We start from the raw sequence: 26,274 nt of genomic DNA on the forward strand, positions 1-26,274 counted from the left end.
GAAAAAAACGAAGGGTTAACAAAAAAGTACAACAACAAAAATACCGATTTCAAAGGAAAAATTCAAATCTAAATAATTAGTGGATTAAACTTGATTTAATAGCTAGCTAAACCTTTCAACAAGTTATTGCACAGAAACAACATAACGACTGTTAGATGTGAAAAACTTAAATATCGAACTTCAATTTCATTTTGCTATCGTTTACATTATAATTACTATATGTGCTGATACTAGTATATTGATATCTGTTTGTTTGATGGTCTCTTATCTATAGAAAGTATCATGATCGATCTTAATTATTACTTTTTTCACAACCGTATTTACATCTATAATTTAAAATTGATCGATAGTTAATGTTGCACTGAAATCACTAAAAGTGTTTCACTCTACTTACTGCAAGCCATAAAAAAGTTATAACCCATGGAAATTTACATCATCAAATCAAACTGTTACCCACAATTCCTTAGATAGTAGTCACAATCAGGTCAATAATGTAGTAGTACACGAGCTGAAATAAAACATACGTACAGTGTTATGAAGATACAATATTGCAAAGCTGAAATTCTAAGATCAGTTGTAAGATCACTGAAAGAAAAGATATTTGTTTAACTGCTATAAAACTGAAACATTCAAGTAAACATCCCATAAGAAATGTATTCTATTATATGCAAGTTTTAGGGCATCTAAACAAAACATGATGTGTATTAACAAGATTTTTACTTTATGTCAATTAACCTGTCAATGTATTTAAAAAAATAACTGATCAAATATTTTAAATATCGAAAAAGAAGTACTTATCTCGTTACAGTAAAACACTAATAATATTTTTTTCAGTACAATACTGATAAATACTTCATGCGCGACGCGCATTTCTAAATTAAATGTAATGATTAGTCATTTGTCGATTATATTTTTATTATAATTTTTATATAAGTATTTCAATAAAACTCCCATGGAAATATTTCGATATTTTGTAATGCTACATACATCTTATTTAAAATTTCAAATCGAAGTCAGTTTTCAATAAAGATGGATGAATTTTTACAAAGAATAAGTCCTTAATTTTAACAATTAAATCATAAATAAGAATGATAACCGTACCTGTATTTTAATAACAATTAGTTATTCAGTAAGACATTATAAGCTGTTCTGTGCTAGCAAAAATGAAACTGAAATCAAATAAAAAGGATTGCATTTATGCTTTTTTTTTATTTCAAATGTATGCATTTCTATCACTGATGACTTGACTGGCTGTGCTAGAGTACTTTTTGTAAATTTCGACCAGCGGTTTGAACTCAATTGGTGGAGTTAGTCCCTTCACAGAAAAATATAATGTTTTCGACTGCGCATTTAAAAAGAAAAAAAGTCTAATTATGAAAAATCAATGGCTTATATTGACCTACACACACATATATATGAGTTTATGAAATTCCATACATTCTCAAAAATTCAGTTTCTAAATATCACCCAAATCTTTTAATTTTCGTAAAACGTTTCCCTGGAATATCACATTGTTGGTGTGTTATTTTAGTTTTAATTCAAATATTCAGTTTTTAAAACACCAAGCATTGATGGTTGAATTCTTTCATTTCAAATTCTGTAAAGAAAATTGGAGGGGGTAGAGATAAATAATAACTGCGTATTTATCATATATTATCAGTAGTTGTATATTTCATAAGAACATGTCAATATATATCTTATGTCCTAGGGAAAAATTACAGTTATATAATCTTATAACAAGATTTTCGGATGAATAACTATTACACTCAACTACATGTACTTGCTATTGCGTATCGACAACTAAATTATGATAATTTTATTGCCAGCTTTTAGCGAATAACCTAGAAGTACTGGAAGAGGAAATTTTTTTCTCTTTTGTTTGATCTAATACAAATGCGTAGAATGCTTTTAATTTATTACCCAAATGCATTATAGCAAAACATATCGAACTCGGTATTCGGAAGATTGTTAGAAAACACGTCTTCCAAAAATCATCATTAATGTAAAAGGTTAGAACAATTAAATTTGATATGAAAACGAAATCTTGCGTGGTTAATCCAGTTTTTATCAACGATTGCAACACTGCGAGGGTCAAGATTCGTGTGAAAGAATTTGAACACAAACAGTCAACAACTATCACTTGTCATGATATCAGATATAGAGTGGATGTCAAAACCAAATTATGTCCAAGGAACATAGAATCAAAAGACATACTAAAAGGAATTCAGTAAGTTTGGACTTAATCAATTAACAAATTCAAGTATATATATATTATGTTAGGTAAATTTAGATTCAATATCGAAGTAGAATATTAAGTGTATCGACCTTTTTCCAATATGGGTATAAATGAATAGAAAAAAAAGTTAATGTGTTATTTTACTTTTAATTCCAATATTCAGTATTTGAAAAAAAATATAGTTCTTTTGTTTTTTGTTTTTTTTCCATTTCAAATGGTGTATATTTATTTTTATCTTCTTTTTGGGGAGAGAGGGGGTAACTACGCAGCTATACCAATTTATAATCTAAAACCTTTTTAATATTCATTTTCATCGAATTCATCGAGTTGAAACAATTTTCATCATGGAATTTTAAATAAAACTGAACACATTAATTATATTATTAGATAATTACTCTAATCACAATGGTACGACGGCACATATGTTCGAAAAATAAGTAAAATAACAATAATAACCGAATAAAAATAGTACATAATGTACAAATTTCTATCTATATTGTTTTGAATTTTTAGTGGAGTTTTTATGCCTGGTATGAATGCTATATTGGGACCAACTGGCTGTGGAAAATCTACGTAAGTTCTCTAAAAGAAAAAAATATTCCGCATATGTAAAAAAGCGCTTTCCATTTTATACAATCTATAATACTAAATCATGTCAATTTTTACTAGGTCCGAATACATAGTTATAGCGTCCTTTGATATAGCCCCTAGTGTGGACTGTGTGTTACTTGCCCATTTTTTTATACCACTTCCAAATTTATTTTTTTCATGTTTTATACCTCAAATAGCAAGAAGGGAGATGAAATTACACTGTAAAAAAATTTGGGTCATAAATTTGAAAGTCAAGTAGTGATTTGGTCCAGTTAAAAAAGGTAAAAAATTCGTATTTTGGAAGCTGTCAAAAGATTTCAAGACGCCCTTAAAATAAAGTTGTCCATATTTTGAGTTAGAGCCGATGAAGTTTTCTAAAATATGACATAAAATTCCCAAAAGTAGTACAAACCACTTTAAAAATATTATTGAGAAAGCGCAGGTGGGATTTTTTTAAATTTTCATTTATTGTCTAAAAGAAATGCACTACAAAATAACTGTGGTCTCTGACCTTCATGATGTTTTTCAGTTGCTTATCTTTATATATATACTTTGTTAACACCATTGCTAAATTTATCAGAATTACCTGTGCCCTGAAGATAATGTGTTGAGTGTAGTATGTTTACCCCACTTTAAGTTTTCATTATTTAGTTTGATATATCGTGGGGGAGGGGAGACATACCAGATGACCAGATGACCGTACTTGAGACCAGAAGTCGATGACAATACAATACATTGCCCCGCAAAAATACGCAAACAATTAACATAAACAAAACAGGAAGTAATCGCAGTTTCTCCGAGTGGTAAGGAGATTATATTCCCGTATTCCAAAAAACAAATCGATGACAAGTCACATTCGGTGCTGTCTTAATCGGGAAAAGAAGGTGGGTTTGTGACTACAACAATTGGAACTTATTTGTAGTCAAGTGTGACAGTGATATTCCAAACCAGTCGACCAATAGCTTCCGAGTATGCAGTAACTGTCGATCGAGTAATGACATGGCAGGGAGCTCTGAGATATAAACTCCGTGTGCATGAGCTTCCCGTAAATTGCTACATGAAAATAGTAAGACCATAATTGAAAAGATGAATATGACTCTTTTGTCGTAACTAGTAATTATAGTTTAAAACTAACGCTTATCGTCAATTTATTGATGTAATTCAATGTTCGAAGCATACAGTATCGTGGATATCTTATATTTCAAGTTCGAAGGTATGGACGCATTTAACATAGTAACAAACTTCTCTATACCGGAAGGAGAAATTTAAGGATAATTCTAGTATGATTTTATTTCCTATCTCAATTTGAGCAATAGTTGTTTATCGATGTTCAAATCTCATAAATCGATTAAGAAGATATTAATCAGTATTACACACAAATACTTAAGAAGTTTAATGACCTCTAGAAGGGGTGATGCATGGTCATACCTTGCCGTCATAAAAATATTGATTATTGAGTAAAATATAATAAACAAAAGCGAGTGCGTCCATATAATAATCGACTCCTGGTTTGCTTGCATCATACACTATGCGAATCCACACTAAAATTACTATAATTAAAAACCAATTGTTCAGAGAACACCAGTTAAGATCTATTTTGATATTAAAATATTAAAAATCAGTCTAAAATGTCAGTTCCTATGGCTTTATGGTGTTTAAATATGAATTTAAAGCAAAGGTCAAAATCTAGAACGTCCTATAAACCTTTGACCTTGACCTCAATTTCAAGGTCACAAACCAAGGACATCGAATCAAAAGACCATAGGTCTTTAATATGTATGGTTAATTAGTAATATCACTTTACGCACAATTCTAAATAAATGTATAAGAGGGGCAAAAACTCCCATTTATTGTCTACGCACCCTTTCAACCAAAATTCATAAGTCCCAACTAACAATTTTGTAAAAATAGTTTTGTCGATATCTTATAAGATTAATGAAAATGAGTGAAAATAAGCCAAAATCAAAATTTAGAATATGACCTTGACCTTTGACCTTGACCTAATTTTCATTTTTTTTTGGATCAAGGACCTCAAATCTAAAGACCCCGTGTCTCTATCACTTATGGTTTACCATTTAGAAATATATATCACTTAATTCATATGATAAAGGGGAATAACTCTCATATGGAGTCTCCGTAAAGCTTCGGTCCAAATGAATATCCTAATCCTTAAGATGTAACGAGCAATTTGGTAAAATAAATTTGTCATAATCTTTTACGGTTGCAAAGGAGTAGTGGCCACAAGAAAAACAGTGTTTGGGGAGATAACTCTTACAACGTAAAGTATTTTGTTACGCAGTTATAAACTATACGATACCATATTCCAAATATCTAAGCGACATCTGTTGATTAGATTATTTACCGGATTTGTTATCACATAAGCAACACGACGGGTGCCACATGTGGAGCAGGATCTGCTTACCCTTCCGGAGCACCTTAGATCACCCCTAGTTTTTGGTGGGGTTCGTGTTGTTTATTCTTTAGTTTTCTATGTTGTGTCATATGTACTATTGTTTGTCTTTTTCATTTTTAGCCATGGCGTTATCAGTTTATTTTGGATTTATGAGTTTGACTGTCCCTTTGGTATCTTTCGTCCCTCTTTTGAAACATCAACACTACGGAAGAAAAAAAATTAGGCGGAAGAAAAAAAAGGTGGAAAGACCTAATTATACTGAAATGTACAGTCCTTGGACCGGAACAACATTTACTCTTGAGTTGAGACACTTAAACATTGTATATTCAACCAATTTATGATGGTTTTCGTGAAAATTATGTTGTGCTGATTTCAGTTGTTCATCCTTATAAATCTACAGTTTTTGTGTAAAGAGCACGTCCTTGTCCATATAGTGTAAAATATGAACGATCGAAACGTATTTAGTGAGATAATTAAACTCCATACAAGGTTGCACATAGTATGTCACAGCAAAGTAATGTGAGATTACCAATCGGAAAATTGAAAACATTACGTTTTTTTATAGATTCTAGTTTGAATTCGTCAATTAAAGATAGTACAAAAACAGTGAGGAAAAAATCAAACTATTTTCAATCTTTGAGTTTTTGTTCTATTTAATCACAAGTTCACTGGCATTGGCGGATGCAGGGGGGTACGGGGGTTGGACCCCCTTTTTTTTTGGCCGATCAATGCATTTGAATTGGGTCATTGAGTAACAGGACATCCTCAATATATCTGAAAATGAAATATAAGAACTTTGACAGATGCTTGTAATGTTTGGCCCTAAGAAGATTCGATATGCATTCTGCTACATATGAGTACAGAATAAACAATAATCACGACTTATATCTAGAAATTGTCAATGCGGGTTTGTTGAAAACAAAACTTGCGACAAAGGAGATTATTGCAGCTTCCCAATTGTGAACTTACTATTTCTATGAAGCAACATTTCAGCGGCGCTTGCATTAGGAGTACATATCTCTCAGGTGATACGATAATCAAGGGCTTGTATTTCCCATATGATTTCCTTAATAACAGGTTGCAGCTCACAAGGAAGATTTTAAACTAAGAGTTCCAAGTGGTGAAGTGGAAAGAATACCATCGTTAGTATAACTGGCGCCATCACTAGTTGTTGGACAATTATAGAATATCACAATGGATAGCGAATATGTTCCAAATGATGTTATTACAATCCCGTTCCCTTTTCCCGAGTGTGACCTACAGAATTAGACTTATTACCCAGTTTGTAATTACACGAGCAACACAATGGATGCAACATGTGAAGCAGTATATGTTTACCCTTCCGGAGCACTTAAGATCCTACCCAGATTATGGTTGGGTTCCTGTTGGTCACTCTTTGGTTTTGTACGTTTTTGTTTTTGTACTATTGTTTGTCTGTTTTTTTTTTTTTTACTTTTTAGTTATGACTGATGACCTTAAATACTCTGTAGTATCTTTCTCATCTCTTTTACTACAATGCTGTTCATGATGCTTTAAAAAACCAATATTTCTTCTTTTTATAAAGATCAATTAATGAACTTTCATTTTCAATTAAAAATTTCATACAACTCTGGATGAGACATTTTTAACTTTTGAATAATCTTATAATAATGATGCATAAAAGGGTCGAAAGATACCATAGGGACATTCAAACTCTTTAATAGAAAATAAAATGACAACGCCATGTCTAAAAAAGAAAACGACAAAGAGACTATAATAGTACACAAAACTGAAGACCAATACGAACTCCATCAAAATCTAGGAGTGATCTCTAATGCCCAGGAAGGGTAAGCATATCCTGTTCGACATGTGGAACCCGTCGTGTTGCTCATGTTATTACAAACCCGGTAAATGTCTAATTTTGGAGGTTAAATTCGTAAAAAGGGAAGTGGATTGTAGTACGTCAAAGGGAACATATCCGATATCATCTGTGAAAGGGATATTCCATAACAGTCAACCAATCCTCGATGGTGTCCGTAAAATTTGCGAAGGGATGATTTCAACTTCACCAATTGGAACTCTTTGTTTAAAAGTTTGATGTGAGCAGCAACTATCTATCAAGATAACTCACGGTTTGTATTGATACTTTGAAACGACCTAAGATTAAAATGCTTCCTGAAAGTGTAATTGTAATCCTAATCGTAAGTGTATGATAGTTTCCGCAAATGTCTAATGATAAATCGTCATAGGTCATATTACTTTCTGTACATCAGGATCGATTGGTTTTTTTTACAATATGATGAATATCAGAGTAAGGTACGAAACTTTTGTTCGCATTTGTTAAAAATAACCAATATTTCTTCTATTGATAAATAGAATGCATAATGTTTGTAATCTACTTTTTTGAATGACTTTGGATAAGTTATTTTTTTTTTATATTTGAATAATTAAAGGATTAAGAAACTTATTTTTTTTTCCAGTCAATTAACTCTCTGCTGTTATTGAAATTATGATAAGCCTTTGGTTTTTAGTCAAAATGAATATGTAGATGGCTTGTTTTTCATAAAATATGACGAATACAGGAGATAAATTAGTAAAATTATGTTTGCATTGTTAAAGATTCCCCATATTTTCTTTTATGGAAACACATGCACTTTTGTTTGTAATCAACTCATTTCAAATTCATATGTATGAGTTCTTTTGATAAAATTTGAATAATTTAAGGATAAATATGCATAAACTTATGTTTGTGTCTGTTAAATAAAATGCAATTATTTCTTTTTTCTAATGAAGATAGTAAACCACCATTAGTTTTTAATACTTTTTGTACATCAGTCAGAAATACTCCAATGTACTAAGCAGTTATTTTCAATGACTAGACAAGTTAATTAAAACACTTAAACTTGTGTTATTGTTGAATAAATGTGCAAAATTTTCAGTTTTTGAGCACTTAAACTTGTCAATGATAAAGCTATGAAAAGTCAAGAGAGAACATTTTCCGGCCAATATTTCAGTGGCTTATATCTCGAAAACAAGCACATTGTCCTATTAATTTTTTTGGGTCTCTTTTGATTCCTTTAATATTCCCCTATAAAGATATACTAGTGTTATGAAAAAGTTGTCATTTTGTAACTGAGTAGCGAACCTCCTTAATGGAATTCATCAACAGTGATTGGTTTGTTGACTTGTTGGTACATCGGGTGGGTTGTTTTACATAAGATAGGATGGATAGCAAGAGAGAAAAGATATTAAAATACTGTAAGCATTGGTAAGAAATACTAATATTTCTTCCTTTTATCAAAAATGAAACAGTCTTGCTTGCAATCCTTTTTTTTAATAACTCCTCTTAATTTAATTCTTATCCAATTTCCATACTTTAAGGATATAACATCTTAAACGTTTCTTTGCGTTCAATACGAATGAAACTATTTTTTATTCAAATGGATGTCATGAACCGCCTTTGGATTTGAGTACTTTTTGTAAATCAGGATGTGATGTTTTTAATAAAGTTTTATAAATAGTAAAGAAAAGACGCATTATTAAAATAAACCTTCATTTTATCAAAATTGATGCAATGTGATTTGCCATCAGTTGTTACAAATGCCTCCGGAGAAGTTATCATTTGTGATAATATTTGAATAATTAGAGTATAAAGATTTAATCTTTTGTTTGTGATTCATAGGAAAAATAATCATAATCTTTTTCAAATGAAAATCATGACCAGTCATTGGATATAAGATCTTTTTGTTTATCCTGATGAGTAGTTTTTTTAATAAAATATGATGGAGATCAGAGAAAAGTTACTTTCATTTTGTTTACATTGTTAAAAATGCACATATTTTTTCCTCTTAATAAAAAAAAGTGCAACGTTATGTAACTAGTCATTTTGAATGCCTCTGGATAAGTGATTTCTGATAAAATGTGAATAATATAAGGATAAAGATACCTAAACTTATGGTTGTGTTAAATATGAATGCAATTAGTTCTTTGTTCAAATGGATATCATGAACTAGTAGTTTTTACATCACAGTTTTTTCATAAGATATGATGGCTATCAGAGAAAGAAAACAAAACTAGTTTGTATTATTTAAAATAGCACTATTACATCTTTTTTTTATATCAAAACTATCGCACTGTTTTTAGCAAACTGTTATTTCAATTGACTATAGATAAGTAATATTTCTTCTGGAATTTGATTGATATAAGAAAATAGATACTTAATGTTTTATTTGTGTTACAATAGAGTCCAGTCATTTCTTCATTTCATTGCCAATTATAACAACCAACTTAATAGAAATTATTTACCACCATTTGATATAATATTTTTGTACACCAGAATGGTTTTGTCTCCCAAAAATATGATGAATCTTAGGAATAATTTACTTTGCTTTGTTTTTGCATTTGTATTTCTCTACATATGGAAAATAATTCCCCGAAGTATGCAACATTCGATATTCTAATTTTTTTCCGCAAATTTAGACAATTAGAATAACAACTTTTTAAGCACTCACCAGTTATGATAAAATTAATTAGATTTATATATATATATATAGATATATAAAGTTTTACCTGCGTATTTCTCTTATCTCATAACAAACATAAAACTTTAGTCTTGAAAACTTAAAAGCTGCTGATCCCTAAAAAAGTAACGCGAAAGGTTGTAAGTATTGAATAAATACCAAGAGAAAAACTAAAAAATATGCTTTGCTCTGGAAAGATTTAAAGTACATGCTTCAGTAGAGATACAAGTATGGTTACCAATAGCAAGTACTATCTGTTCGCTCCAATAGTGTGATAAACGAAGGCGGGAAATGGGCATGTGAAAACATGTGAAACACATCATTGGTCATCTGAGAAATCGACCAACCAAATTGTAATAGGTGCCATTTCGAAATTCTGATAATGTTCTTATTCCAGGCATGGTCACCTTAGCCGTATTTGGCATAACGTTTTGGATTTTTGGTTCATCAATGTTCTTTAACTTTGTACTTGTTTTGCTTTCTGGCGTATTAAATCATAAGACTGGTGCTTTTGATAACTTATTAGAGCTCTTTGGATTCCTTGTAAGAAACAACCATTTATCAGAAAAAATACTGGTAGAAGGCTATGGTGAAGTTTACTAGCAGAGTTCATAACAATGAGCAATGATCGAGTCTTTTAGATGAACAGACCTGAAAGGTGATATTGAATATTGCTGTTGATTTAAAACCAGGCTATATGATGTACTGACTGAAATGTTTAATTAAGTGACAAACTTCCTTGGATTTAAGGTTAACGTATGATAATAACTGATATGGATTTTCTTTATAACATAGGTTGTTAGATGTATTGGCAGGACGGAAAGAACCACTGAGAGTGAGTGGAGACCTACTGTTCAATGGATCACCTCCTCCAGAAAATTTTAAATGTATGGTTGGATATGTTGTGCAGGTACTTATCTGAAATATTATAATGTGAAACACGACGGGTGCCATTAGTGGAGCAGAATATTTGGGAGCACCTGAAATCAACCCCAATCTTTTGGTTTAGGTTGTCCATTTATGTTGCGTCTTGTGTAATTTATATTTTCGTTGTTTTTGAAAAAAAAACGTTGGTTTTTTTTCAAAATATTTTGTAAGCCTTCATAATGCCTATGATGCCTTTTTTGTTAGTTCATCGAAGTCCTAAATAACTTTTGAGTAATCATTGCAGTCTATCAATACTCAATCAATCTAATATTTTGATTTTGTTATGTGTTAGCGCTGCTAGGTCAGTGTCGATTCTTGTAGTCGAGCAACCAGAATTTTTGCAGGGACATATATCAATAGCAGATATCTTGCTTTTGTTTATTAATGTCGATAATACAAATGTTATCAAACAAAATAAATGAATTTAGTCGAAAGAAAATAAGCTGAATAAAATCACAAAAACTGTCAAATTTGTCAATTTCTGGACTTTTTGAGATTGGACGATTGATTTAATTAGTCAGTATTTCAATGGTACGAATATTTTGTAATGGTGTTGTCGACAATTTTTGACTGTTTTGGATAGACATTGAGACAGGAAGAATAGAATCGAGAGGAGTACAAAATCTATAAATTGAAAAGTATCACCATTTTATTGATACCATTCGGTTTATTTTTAACAGGATGATGTTGTGATGGGTGGACTGACTGTACGAGAAAACTTTGCATTTTCAGCGGCTCTCAGATTACCCACTCATATCACAAAGGCTGATATACATGAAAAGATACAAAATGTAATATGCGAACTTGGTTTGAAAAGTTGTGCTGATACGAAGGTAATTATGACTTAAGGCATTGTTTGGAATCTATGAGTTTTACTGTCCCTCTGGTATCTTTCGCCCCTGTTTTGGAAACATATCAAGTCAGATTGAATTAAACAGTCTCTAGAAGACATTTAAAGGCCGGCTGTCAGATATGAAACAGCTGACAGAGTGTGCTGATACGACGGTAATTAGAATTAACTGCACATGTTAGCTACATGTTAGCTACATGTTCAGTAAATGGAAACTTCATCAATTTTATAATTCATTAAATGGCCTTAAGCAATGCGATAGTTCCGACGCCGACGAATAGAAGGTTTCCTCAACAAAAAGTTAGTTGCATTTTAAAGCTCGACAAACATTTAAATGATTCAAATAATTCATTTAATCACATTTTTCAAATTTTCGGTTTATGTTTTACTTTTCTATTATATTTCACGAATATATTTAAACAGAGCGTTTATATAATTGTCTTCTATTTCTGTAGGTTGGAAACGAACTTTGTCGAGGAATTTCTGGCGGAGAAAGAAAACGGACCAATATTGGTATGGAACTGATTATTTCACCACATGTATTATTTCTAGATGAACCAACAACAGGTCTTGATGCAAACACAGCTCATTCAGTTATGCAGTTGTTAAAAAGGTACAAATACAAGTTTGAAAGTTAATACTTTTGTATGTAGCTTGCATGACGATCACTGAGATATATCACATTATCTAATATGTAATATATGTTCCAATAAGTTTCAGAGCAACTTATGTTTTCTAATTTGTTAATATTCCTCTTGGTTTAGTTTCCTTCATTGTTTATGTCCTCAAGCAAGTTATATATACAGTGCATCCAACTTCAGGTCGAATAAGGAGATAACAAATGTGTAAAGCGTTCTACTTTCTGTGTTCATTGTTATTTCTGAAATAACAAGAATGCTTTCATGAGTTTGGCCTTTTCAACTCGTTTTTATAGTTAGTTCTTATGTTGTGCTGTTACCCTCCTGTCCCAGGTGAGAGGGAGGGTTGAGCGCTGAAAATATATTTAATCCCGCGACATGTTTAATATGCCTGTCCAAATTCAAGAGCCTGTAGTTCATTGGTTGTATTTGGTTGTAAATTGCTTTCTTAGAAATAAAGCTGTTAGTTTTCTCATTTGTTTTGGTTCATATTCTTCAAGTTGGAGCCTTTAAATATGACTATATGATACTGGTGTTTCTCATTGTTGCCTATCAATGCTTACATGTATTCATTTGAACTTTGGTGGATTGTTGTCTCATTAGCACTCACACCACATCTCCTTATTTTTATTTTGATATTTAATTATTTCCAAATGTTATGGTTTTTTTCTTTATGCGCAATGAACATCTAGTTCATTCTTTAATATTAATCAATAAAGGCATATGTATTAAGTACTATTTTAATACTAGTGCCGAAAAATATATTGTTTTACTTTGTTTCAGTATAAATTGAAATATATAGACAAAAACGAATCAAGAATATAACAAAATCACAATCAAGTATACACGTAATGATATTTCTATATTTTTGTTGTTGTTACTATTACTAGAACTGAAAAATAGGTTGTCCTAAGGTGTTTAAGTATCCACTGAAATTTATACGAAACAGTAGATATACAGTGACATTTCAAAATCATAATCATGTAGTGATATGTCAGTAGGTGGTTTTTTTTTTACTTCTTCTTTTTTCTTTTTAGTTTATCAAAAAATGGAACAACAGTTGTCTTTTCCATTCATCAGCCTAGATTCTCTATCTTTAAGTTATTCGATAGTTTAATGTTGTTATCCCTTGGTGAATGTGTCTATCATGGACCTGCTCGCGAATCTTTGGACTACTTCCGGTCTATAGGTTTGTAGTCAATAGTATATTTTGTAAGGCATATCAAAATTATACATTTGCTTTGTTTATTACCCAAAATATTCAGATTTTAAACCACAGTGATTATTATACCAAATTGTCAAGGCGATTTCTACAATTAACTGGAGCTGTTAAAATAATATATTATATGTTCTTCAGTATTTGAAATGCAATATTATAAAAGCAGTGCAATAAAACATTGACCTTAAAAACTTAAGGTGTCCAGAAATGTTCACATGCTAATCATATTTATCAGGGTTTATGAACGGCAAATATTCATTTAGTTTCTAAATGTGACTTGTATTAATCCTCCAGCAAATGTAATATTGACATGTGTGTAAACATATGTTCATTAAAAAAAATAAGAGCATATTTGACAGTCGACGTATTTTTATCTACATTTTAATTCACAATTTTAAAATAAGTTTATGTTATGAAAACGAATATACGAACTTACGGGTATTGTCTATAGAGATGATACATTTAATCAAGTTTAACAATATGTTCTGATTAAAACACATATTCCTTGAAATTTGTAGGATATATCATAGAAGAGCACAACAATCCACCTGATTTCTTTCTAGATGTTATTAATGGAGCGACTGTCAAAATAAGGGATAAAAGTAAATATTAATTGTCCATTACCGTTACAGATAAATACAAGAAAAATTTCAAAACATTATTTGCAAATTGGATCCTATAGTAGCAGATATATATTATAGGCAGATGAATGTGCCTCAAAATCCCTGTATTTCCCCTAGTTTGGAGTCCCTTATATATAATAAGTTTTGCACCTATTTAAAATACGATTTAAGCTTTATACTTTGTTTACCTTTTCCTTCTCTGAGACTTAATAAGGAGCTCAAATTCAAATTAATTATGTGTAGTGCTGAATAGAATGAACAAAATATCGTTTATATGTGTCTAAATAACATAAAATTTATTTTTTTTAATGTTAAGACATTGGGGATGTTCACCAAACAATTGTATCATCATTCAGGAAATCAAAATTGAATTCCAGGTAAGTAATTTTAGATTTTTACATCCCTTCATAATTATAAGAGTATACATCTTGCTTTTAACATTCTGCTAAATTTTCGTTCAACATTTGATTTCTTATCTATTTAATAAATTTAGCTCTTAAATATTGCGATTTGATCGGGTCATAAACCAAATTTTTCGAGAAGACGCAAAGTTTTCAGTCATTTTTTACTAATTTAAAGAATATACAGATGTTTCCTTATCAGAAAGATTAATAATCGGGATGTGACAGAGTTAAAGACATTATCTTTTCTAGTAAGAATGTAAATTATAGTTATTTATTTGACAATGCTCGTTTGTCCTTTTCCTCCGTTTAGTTTGCGAATTATACACTGACGGTGTTAAATATTTCATTTTCAGTTACATTTTCATTTACATTTTAAATTAACATATTCTGCTTCAACTTACTTCTATCAGAAAACTGTATTTTATAAAATAAAAAAATTGGCTAATTCTAGGGGTAAATTCAGTAAAAAATCTCCCATTGACTTTAATGCTAATCTATGTTTGGAAATAAATTTATACCTGATTTACCTTTAGAAATTAAAAACTTTCATATATCATTCATGAAAGTACAAATGTAGCCCTATCTTTTGCAACAATAAAAACATAGGGTCATGCGGCATTTTTGGGCATTCACATGGCCTTGTTTACAAACAATGTAGATTCGCACTGAATTCCTATACTGACCCCCATTACTTTTCAACCCTGTAGGGAAAAGAATTAGTGCATTCAGCATTTATTTTTTATTTTTTTTCAACTCTAGTTTTGATCCATCTACCAAAAAATATTTATTACAAACATTATCTACCAATCAGAAGAGCACATGTCTTCACTTTTAGACAGAAAGCTCTCCCCTAAATGGGCGGTCCCTGATGACGTATATTTATTTACTGAATTTACCCCTCTAATTATATATCACCTTGTCTAAACAAAAGTAAGGTAACAGATGTTTATGACTGCACATTACAGGGTATAATTATTGCATGCTGTCAATTTATGTCTTTTATTTTTGTTAGATTGCAGAATTTAATGAAGCCTATACTTTACCAGTACCGACAAGCACTTGATACAAATACCTTAAAAATATCACCTAAAGTAGATTATAAAACAAACTTTGTGAAACAGGTAAATAACATTAGGAAAATATTTATCAGGTAGACTGTTACAAACAGTGTTTTAAATGTTTTAGACATCAAGTCGTCCATCAAAACTGTTCTACTGATCTATAAACAAGATGTAAACTTATGATCAAACTACATAATTATTTATTTTAAGAAATAACATATGATGACTTACTTGCAATTATATACACATAGTGAGTTAATTCATTTACGTAATAACATTTTTTTGTGGATTGCGAGAAAAATGAAATTTCATTGATATTTGATTTCATTGTTTTGCTAGAATCTGCATACAAGCGTATAGAAAATTTGTATTCAGTTGAACATTTCAATTTATGGTTCCCTTTTATTCACGAAATCATCAAACATCGGTATGTTAATTATTGTATTCTTTTGATACGATGATTTAAGTTGAACATGTGGTCTGCGTTGAAAATACCTGAAAAAGAATCTGACACGGTAACACCGCACTTATGAAATCGCCTGAATACTATTGTAAAAATATTGTTTTCGAACATACTTATACAATACATGGTTATACATTGAACAACAAGAAACTTACATAATGTTAACGGAATTTTTTTAAATAATAATAATCGATTCAATCGAGGATTATGTCAAGCTGTGGTATGATCGTAAAATACAAAATTTGATAGTGGATAGTTTGTTTCCCATTGATTAAGGCTGTAAGATCATTTAACAAATTAAAAAATTAGAATTTAATAAAAACCGAAATAGTTTCAACTACTCTTGATCTCGATTGTGTCATTACCAAATGAGACTTAACATAGTTTTTTAAATGACGAGCAACAAGACGGTGCCCTAATGGAGCAGGAACTTCTCACACTTCCAGAGCATCTGATACTACCCATGGTTTATGTGTGGTTCGTTTTGCTAAGCGTATAGTTTTCTTTGAAGTGTTTTTTTTTAACTCGTTTGATTTTTTCTTCTGTTGTGTTTATCATGGCGTTGTCAGTGTTACTCGACTCGATTTTGATATTTCCCTCTGGTTTCTTCGGCCTTTGTGTTAAGATAAACGTTTGTTGAGAGAAGAGAGTAGGAAAAAGAGGGCAGAGATCATTTAAATAGAATTAAGGTGGCATTGAATGTTTGTTTTTGTCTGAAGGTTTTACACCCACGTCAGTTGAAATACTTGTCCGAATGACAGCAGACAGTAGTAAGAACAATATGTTTCTTGACAACTACTATTATTGTCGAAAAAAGATTTAGTATCGAATTCATAACAGTGTGGCTATGGACATTGATTGGCGCACTATAATATCCCATTGACTGGGACAGATTAGGTGAACGTTCGTCTATAACGCCCATTGCTCACGACGTCCTTAATATAAACATTTAAACCGTGGGGTCACCAAAGGTTCTCAACGCCTATATAAAATAATTCGAAATACTAATCAGGAATTTGTGTTTTGATTTATATTGATTAATTAAACGTCCTTTACTTGTGTTTTTGTTATGTTTCGACAATCAATTTTCATAATAAGATATCGCAAAGCCATGTTCTTTCAGAAAAAAGAATGACTTACTGAATGCATGTATTGATTGATTATCTTTTTCGGATTTAACAATTGCGATTGTCGAGTTATGTAATCTTTTAACTTTTATCTGGTCTAATTTTATTTTAGAACGAATGCATAATCCACTTTCAAAAGTTGTGCAAATACGAAACATAAAGACAAAATATACTTCTGCCCTGTCTTTTTCGTACTTGAAAGTTATTGGATAGTAAGAAAGCTATTTGGATTAAACCTTGTGAAATTTGCATGCATTTACGTTATTGTATTGGCAAAATGTATCATTTGGTGTATATAGGAAACTTAAACCGTTCTGCTATACTGCTACTATACTTGTGAAAAACACTTGGCAACAGAAACGCATTCATCTTATCTATATAAAAAAATCGACCCAATTTACATAGAAATGGACGTCTTCGTGCATTTGTGATCGCAAATAAAATATGTTCCGGATCTTATGAGTATTTGGACCATACGTGTATGGTTGGACCATATTAGTATACCCTTATGGTCATGATATATGCGTATGGTCCAAATACTCATATGGTCCGGAACACATACATGATATTCTGTGCGTTGTCGGTCGTCTATTAATTTTTTTCTTTTGTTGATGGATTTGACGTCTTTCTGTGAGTGATTATTTGTTCATGACTTAAAACTTACTTGCAAATAATTTAAAAACAAGACTTGATTTATAAAAATGTCCAAACAAACCATGATTTTTTTTAAACATACATCACATCCATTGCAAAAGGCTAAAATTCGCCAGGTCTTTAATTTCAACTAAGTGAGTTGACTAAATTAATGTTGCGGACCATTTTCCAATTTCCATGCGGTATCCCTATTTTTTTTCTCGCTCATCTTTTATGTTTGTTTGTTTTTTCATCCCAAGACCTCTTGGAGCTTTCATTCTATAAAGTGTGTATTTTGCTAATGGTCGAAGGCCATACGGGGACCTATAGCTTGATAACGCCTGTTGGTCCCTGGAAAGAATGTGTCTGATTGTCTATCACACTTCATATTTTTATTTTAACATGCAGTTATATCTATGATAAGAATGAAAATTGAATTGTCATTGAGACAAAAACCCAACCAAAGAGCAAAAAAAAAAAAAAAGAAAAAAAGCCCAAGGCAACATGTAGATCTTTCGTATCAAGGGAATTGCTATAAATATATTTATTTCAGGTTAATAGTATTAGGCCATACTCAAGTTATAAAATATATCTTGTCGTCAACTTTTGCAACCAGCTTCTATGTTTCTATAATGCACTGTTCATCTTTTTTGGGCTTCGACTTTTCCATTGGACAGACAATTTTGTTTTCGACTGTTTTAAAAAGATGCATTTTTTTACAAAATCATACAAGTAAGGAGTCTCTGGCCTTTGGTAGTGTTGTATGTTAATTAATGTTTGTTTATTTATTTGTTTAGGAAATAAGTATGACGTACATTTTCACTGAACTAGGACACTTTTTATAATAGTTTTTCGATATCGCTCGGGCAAAAATAATCACGAATATAATGCCTACCCATGTTAAAACTACAATAAAGTATAGTTTGCATCAATTATTTCTTGAACCTACCATTTTTTTTTTTTGTCTGTGTTGGATTTGTGTGGCATTGAAAAAAACGGGTATAAACTACACAGTGCAGCTTCCAACAAGAATACAAGATTTATTGATTTTCAAAATGCGACCAAAATTAAAAATTTGCTCGCAGCGGAAAAAATTCAACAGTTTGATTTTCATTGAAATAAAATAATTGTTATGATTTACACACCGTTACTTTTTCCAATATAAATATTCGAACTATTTTGTTTGTTGTTTCCTTTATAAATTTACATCATTTTTAAAAAGACCACGCGTCTTCGATCTTTAGAAAAGCGATGTTCATTATCTTTCTTCTGCTGTAAGTTTAATTTAGTTATTTTGTGTCATAATTGCCATTTCGTATGTTTTAAATTTGAATAAAGAAGATTCAGGTTGTCTTATACGTCAATGATACACACACAAAAAACGATAACAAATAAAATAAGGTGCAACATTCATTCTCCATGAAAAGAATACATCACATGGATGTAATTTTTGTAAGAAAAATACCAATTTCGTGAGAAGTTGTGTGTTGGACTTGAAGAGCCAAGGCAAACTGACCAATATCTGAATGAACGAATTGATTTATGGTATATAAAAAAAACAAAGCCCACATGGTTAGCATTGAATAAATAGAAGGATATTATTATTTATTGATATCAGCTCTGTACATTAATATTCTTAAAAGTTAAACTGTTGTAAGTGATGGTATAACAATTATTTAAAATAAATTCCTTAAATGATTTGTGAAAAGAAAGTTTCATTTTATGTATCAAAATTTGTAACAAATGATTATTTAAATCCCCACTTGAAGGCCTCCGATAGACTGAGTGAGCATAAAATCATCGCCCACGACAAACAAGTTAAAGGTAAACTTTTCAGTACAATTACTAATAAACGTTTTACTGTCGACCACACTGTTATGAATTTCGTTCTATCATAAATGTCCATTCATTTATACTGTCTAGTAGACTATCAAGACTTTAACTATCGAAACATGTAAGGAAACAATATGCAAGTTTTAAAACATTTGAAACGTTGTATGATTATTTCATATTCAATGGTGTTGTCTCACATACCTTAATACGGAGACATTAGTTACACTAAAATCAAGCGGCTACCCAACATCACATTAAAATAGTATACACGGCTGTTTGCTTAAGTTTCAGTCAGTATGGGAAAAGAGAGCATACGATAACAAAGGAACATTCAAAGTCACAAGTTGAAAAAATCCTGACAATAACGATAACGAAAAACGAAAAACACAAAAGACAAACAGCAGTATACAAAACACGAAATAGAAAACCAGAGTATAAGCAAAACGAACCTTACCAAAACTGAGAATGATCTCAGGTACTGTGGAAGTATTGACATTCATACTGAACCATCAGAAACAGTTGATGCTTTTTTTATCATTATCATTTCTATGTTTGCATACTCAAGTTATTTATATTTGTTCTATTCCCTCAGTTCAGAGTGATATCAAGTAGAACTTTATTGAATTCACTGAGAAATCCCCAACTTTCAATTTTACACGTAAGTATCAGTAGGAGCTACTTTTCTAATAACATTCATACCAGTCCAACACAACAATGAATATAAAGATTGTTCCTACTGTCAATCTATTTAAAAGTGTCATCTAGTTATGTGTGCATACCATTGTTTAAAAGTGACGAATTCAGAAGTTAAATACCGAATAGTATACATCGTATATCTTTATGATATGCACATTTGCTATACATGTACCTTATAAAAATCTAATTAACAAAATGTGTGCTCACACATTAGTTTTCTCTCATATAAATTTATTTTAAAAAGATCTAAGTACCATAACCAGAATATTTATATTTATTTGCATTCCGTCATGATTGAATATTCTAAATATTGTCTTGTTGTGTATTTGATTATTTTTTTTTTTTTTTTGGATGCCTTTATTTTCAGTGGTTTGTTTTAATTATATTTGGTCTGATTGTTGGGACTATTTATTGGCGGATGGAAAGGGATTGTGAATCCGGTATACAGAACAGGTAATTACAAGACTTTTAGTTAGTTGATCATTTTATAACTAGTGATATTATACCAACTTGACAAAGGAAACATAAGACGAATAAGGCAAGCAATAATGTTGTCAACAGAAGAACACTAACAAATGACGAAACTTTAGCCGGAGAATTGCTACATAGAAAGACCAAGATGCAGCAGCTCAAAACCGGAAACGATTTATTGTTTTTTTCCACATTGACCTGAATTGAAATATGCATAACACTCAACATTCAAAGTGATTAATTTATTTAAATGAAAGTTAGAAAAATAACTAGATAGAAAATACAACCAAATCTGTTTTCCAAGACTTGCAAACGCCTAAACTGCACACGTATGTGATATGAAAAACGTCCGTTAATCAAAAATAAACAGAAACACACTCAATCTTAAATTAAGCTACCTTAAAAGGTATACATTCTTTTTGTTTCTATTTCGTTGATAGAAAACAATCTTTTACCAAAATTATAAATCGAAATAACATTTATGGACAAAACAACAAAATCACAACGATCACAGTATTTATTGTCAATACATTTGTTTGTTGAATTATAGTTGAATAACTCTTGTTTGTCTTTTCATAGAGTTGGTGCTTTTTTCTTCATTTTGATGAACATTGTCTTTTCAAGTTTGTCAGCTGTAGAACTATTTATTAAAGAACGATCAATTTTTATGTAAGTAACACATAAACATGATTTATTAGTTACTATATATGGAAAAAATGTAAAATCCAATTTAAAAACCTCCATAGCTTAAGCAAAGAGTACAATTGAGCTAAAAATCATAAGCAGAGTCAAGATTTGCCATTTACTTTTCTAAGATTGCTAAATTATCGTGTTTTGTTATATATTTCAACAAGTAAAGTATATGTTTAAATGTTCTTTTTTTCCCTTTTTTGTTCATTGAAACATTGTGAATATTCAATGGATTTTTTATTTGTATGTAATATCTTTTTTAATTTTATTTGCAGACATGAAAATTTAAGTGGATTTTACAGAGTGTCAGCATATTTCTTTTCTAAGATTATATGCGATTCTTTATCAATGAGACTGATTCCTGTATTTCTGTTTTCTGTGATCACATATTTCATGCTTGGTAATGAACAAATAATATATTTATTAAAGTAGTGTTCACATAAAGTGTTTTACAAATTGGCTAATATATTAATTTAATAATATTAATACATAAATTTATTTTCTTAACGTTGATGCATGTAGACCATCACCAACTATAGAACATATATCCTGGTTATATAGGTTCACCGTATTGCATAGCAAGTAACGGCTTAAGTTTGATCATCAAAAACAACATCACTGTACCTTTTACAATTATAATGAATGTTTTTTTTAATATTTAGACGTTATTGTTTTCTGCAACCAGCATTACAGTTTCTATCTTTTCATTTTTTGTTATCAAGTGACAAAGGCAATATTTCAATGCATTCCTTTTTTCCTTTTGCATCCGTTGTCCGAACATGTTAGTATGTATACATTGTAATCACGAAAGAATAAGGCATTTTATGCGTTACAGGTTTAACGGTGGACACGGAGAAATTTTTCCTGTACGCTCTAACACTGTTTATGGTAGCTATGACAGGAACTAGCATTGCATTTTTCTTCAGCGCATGCGTTACAGATTTTGGTATGGCTAATGTGTGGATTGCTGTGACATATGTGTTAATGATGGTAAGAATGTGTCTATAATTACGAATATAATGTAGATATATAAAAAAAAAATATGTGGAATGATATCAACAAGACAACTCTCCACAAGAGACCAAATGACACAGAAATTAACAACTGTAGGTCGCCATATGACCTACAACAATGAGCACAGCTCATACCGCATGGTCAGCTATAAAAGGTATCGAAACAATTCAAACAAAAAAAAATTATGTACAAAAAATAAATGAAAAACAAATATGTATTTATATAGTCTATTTCAGACATAACCAATAATAAAAAGAAACTGGCTCCATTATAGGGAAATTATGTGAACAAAAGAAATTTTGTATGATCGACTCCTTTAGATTTTACCATTTTAGTTTGATCCATTTGTAATAATTTCAATGTAAGTTATCGTTAGGAAGTTTATTTTGTTTTCTAATTACAGGGTAAGCTAACACAAACTGGCATTACTAAAAAGTAAACTCCTACAATTAATCTGATACACCTATGTCTATTTTCGTCATTCTAAGAGCTGTATAGTTGTACTAAATAAACTCATCAAAGCTACCAGGATAGAAATTTTATAGTAACGCTAGACTCGCGTTTCGTCTACAAAAGACTCATCAGTAACGCTCGAATAAAACAATGTTTAAAAGGCCAAAAAAAAGTACGACGCTGAAAAGCATTGAGGACCAAAAAATCCTAAAAGTTTTGCCAAATGCAAATAATGTAATCTATTCCTAAGCCTTAGTATTTCGAAAAATAATTTCATGTGTTTTTTTAATAGGAATGGTCACTAAAGAGCTAGTACCAACTTTTAATGTTATTTTTACAGGTGTTTAGTGGTTTGTTGGTTAATATAAAAACAGTACAAGCTTGGTTACGATGGATCAAATGGTTTAGTTTATTTAGATATGGTCTTAATGTAGGTATCATATATCTTAATCTTTGAATAACCAATGCTAATAATTTCTAGTTAGAACTTGTCCGAACTATATAACAACGATCTTTTTTGTTACACCACAGTCTACTCTAAGCATTTCTTCGTTTTATTACTTAATTCATCTCTTATTCGATTATTAAAAGCATGATATTCTAATTTATCTTTGAACTTTGAGACAATACAAGGACGAAGACGTTGTAATGAAATTTAGGGCATAGGTCGAAGGAAAACATGTTTATTTTTTATGAAAGGTTAAAAGATAAACAACTAGCTACAAAATAACACATAGAAAACAAACGATTGATCCATGAAAATGTTGCACAAACGATGGTGATCTATTGACACTCGACGTGTTGCTTATAGTTTGCAAAATAACAGTGACAAGTCCAGTGGGATGTGGATGCAAGAAATGGATACCGATAGAGTTGGAGCATACAAGATACTATGATAGATAATAAGGGTCTCTAGAATGCAATTTGCGACAGAAACTCGTTCAAATTTTAATTTTACTGCTGTTTTGATTTAAGCAGCCCTCTGAAAATTTTGTGAAACAATTGCAAGATAAACATATTTAAGTGGGCATTTCCGTTTTAAGGCCGACACCCCCCCCCCCTCCTAACCAACGCTTTCGATGTTTTTCAAAGTCATGTAGCAATGTAGCAATTTGGGTATGGGTATGTTAATAACCGGAATATATCGCAGTACGGACTTCAACAATGTGTAAACACTATACCGTATAATTAGCTATAACAGAACTCTTGTGGAGAGTTGTCTCATTGGCAATCATACCACATCTTCTTTTTTTTTGTATATCTACAGGACAAAAGATAAAACATATTTGTTTATTTGTAACTTACTGTTTCATGATTTGCTAAAATGTTGGTACGTATTATAAAGTGTTGATAATGTGTGTGTTTTTCTCCATTCATTGTTACTGTTTTATATGACTTTTTAGGCTTTACAAATAATTGAATTGAAAGATATGACTTTTACGAATGGAAAAGTTTTATGGTAGGTAAATGTAAAGACTATGACTGTGTTCCTGGGTTTTTTCCCTCTTGTTCGAAAAATAATTTTGTTAATTTAAAGTTGTAAAGAAAATTCGAATAAATTTAACAGAAACAAGAAAAAAAACTGTAATTAAACATCCATTCCAAAAAATATAGAACACATTGCAAATAATATGCAATATCTACAGAATAGATTCCAAAACAGGCATGTGGAAGTGTAGCTGGATTAAAATAGTTTCTTGAGATATAAACATTCACCATCTGTTAATTTGATCAGAAGATTATCACAACTAACATACAAGAACATATAAGAAACCAGTACAGAAAAATCTTCATTGAAACAAATACAAATACATGACCAATTAAACATTTGAAAAATACTGACACAAACATTACTTATACTTAAACCGTCAAATGTGCTGTTTGATCGTGCTTCATATAAACGAACCATTCCAATTGTTATCAAGGTACTAGGATTATAATTTAATACGGACGTTCAATAGACATGCACATGACATGTGCTTCTGAGATTATGTTATCATGTATGTATCGTTCTATATTAATAAAAAGGGAATATTCTAGAATATTTTTTATTTCCAGTCCTAACACTGGCAACAGATATCTTAGAAGACAAGACGTTGTATATGAAACGAAATGGGATTTCTGGCAGAACATTGTCGCATTATTTTCCATGTCAGTGCTGTTGTTTATTGGTACATACGTTCAGTTGAGAAGAATGAAAAAAATACGTTAGCGCGGACGTACAAACATTGCAATTAATGGATTAAATCATTACTGCAACACATGAACCCCTTCTGTCATACAAATTATAGTCATATAAGTAAAATAGTTATACGTATGATTATGTTATTCATGAAACGATTAAGTAAAACTTATTTATCACTGGAGTTTATGAATTATTTGGGGAAATGAATAAAACATGATTGGTTTCGTTGCAAACATTGTATGCAAAGCGCTTGTTTTATATGAACAGATACTTTTAAAGTAATATTGAATTTTAATTGAGTTTCAAATCATAAATAAAAAAAAATGACCTATAGGGACATTGGTCGTACAATGTTTTATTGTAAAGAAAATGTTAATCTGCTGTCCATCCCGTTATTAATCAATCGCAAGATTTGAAATGATTTTCTAAGTAATAATTATCGGTGATATCATTTAATTTATAATTTTTGATTCTATATTATATATTATATATATGAAAATCATACTTAGTCTAGTGACTGAAAGTAGTTAAAGTCTAGAAAAATCAACCAAACATATTTAAATTGTTTAAATATGGTGGATAAATAAATCAAATATACTCTAATAGTTTATACAATGACATTAAAAAGTAAAATCTCAAAAATACTGAACTGCGAGGAAAATTCAAAACGGATAGTCCTTGATAAGGACATTAACATTCAGCCATTGTTTGCATGTATGTTTAACTAGGTATCAAAGGTACCAGGATTATAGTTTAGTACGCCATACGCGCGTTTCGTCTACATAAGACTCATCAGTGACGTTCAGATCAAAATAGTTATAAAGCCAAACAAATAGAAAGTTGAAGAGCATTGAGGACCCAAAATTCCAAAAAGTTGTGCCAAACACGGCTAAGGTAATCTATTCCTGTGATAATAATAGATTACCTTAACATCTGCTGAGATTACTACATCAATTATATCAGCTATACTTTATAATTTTGATTTCACGATAAGTAATAGTTTCGAACAAATCTTTTACTGGTATCAAACGTTAGTAACCATTAGTTTTACGTTATATGAAAAAGAAGATGTGGTATGATTGCCAATGAGACAACTATCCACAAAAGACCAATATGACACAGACATTAACAACTATAGGTCACCGTACGGCCTTTAACAATGAGCAAAGCCCATACCGCATAGTCAGCTATAAAAGGCCCCGATAAGACAATGTAAAACAATTCAAACGAGAAAACTAACGGCCTTAT

At 30.7% G+C, this 26,274-nt stretch overlaps 1 protein-coding gene across 3 annotated transcripts; it reads left to right on the plus strand.

The window, feature by feature from the left end:
- The first annotated feature begins 1,806 nt into the window (after window positions 1-1,806).
- On the plus strand, window positions 1,807-25,202 carry LOC143045959 (broad substrate specificity ATP-binding cassette transporter ABCG2-like). 3 transcript variants are annotated; one of them, XM_076218822.1, is made up of 17 exons: window positions 1,811-2,227; window positions 2,750-2,809; window positions 10,535-10,649; window positions 11,347-11,499; window positions 11,972-12,129; window positions 13,192-13,343; window positions 13,892-13,975; window positions 14,313-14,373; window positions 15,413-15,521; window positions 20,110-20,175; window positions 20,581-20,666; window positions 21,264-21,353; window positions 21,650-21,774; window positions 22,210-22,364; window positions 23,182-23,271; window positions 24,245-24,300; window positions 24,900-25,202. In XM_076218822.1, the coding sequence occupies exons 1-17, from the start codon at window positions 2,031-2,033 to the stop codon at window positions 25,051-25,053; spliced, it is 1,911 nt and encodes a 636-aa protein (XP_076074937.1). In that variant the 5' UTR covers window positions 1,811-2,030; the 3' UTR covers window positions 25,054-25,202. The 3 variants fall into 3 exon arrangements, with proteins under 3 accessions (XP_076074940.1, XP_076074937.1, XP_076074941.1); XM_076218825.1 differs by lacking the exons at window positions 24,245-24,300; window positions 24,900-25,202 and having other exon boundaries at window positions 1,807-2,227; window positions 23,134-23,264; XM_076218826.1 differs by lacking the exons at window positions 1,811-2,227; window positions 2,750-2,809 and having other exon boundaries at window positions 10,555-10,626.
- Window positions 25,203-26,274: the final 1,072 nt, after the last annotated feature.

Source organism: Mytilus galloprovincialis, chromosome 9 (assembly GCF_965363235.1).
Source record: "Mytilus galloprovincialis chromosome 9, xbMytGall1.hap1.1, whole genome shotgun sequence".
In the NCBI taxonomy this organism is placed as follows: domain Eukaryota; kingdom Metazoa; phylum Mollusca; class Bivalvia; order Mytilida; family Mytilidae; genus Mytilus; species Mytilus galloprovincialis.

Coding starts and splice junctions, on each gene's coding strand:
- LOC143045959 (XM_076218822.1), top strand. CDS start 2,031: ATGAAAACGAAATCTTGCGTGGTTAATCCAGTTTTTATCAACGATTGC. Junction 2,810..10,534: donor ACTGGCTGTGGAAAATCTAC/GTAAGTTCTCTA, acceptor TTTATAACATAG/GTTGTTAGATGTATTGGCAG. Junction 13,976..14,312: donor TGTCAAAATAAGGGATAAAA/GTAAATATTAAT, acceptor TTTAATGTTAAG/ACATTGGGGATGTTCACCAA.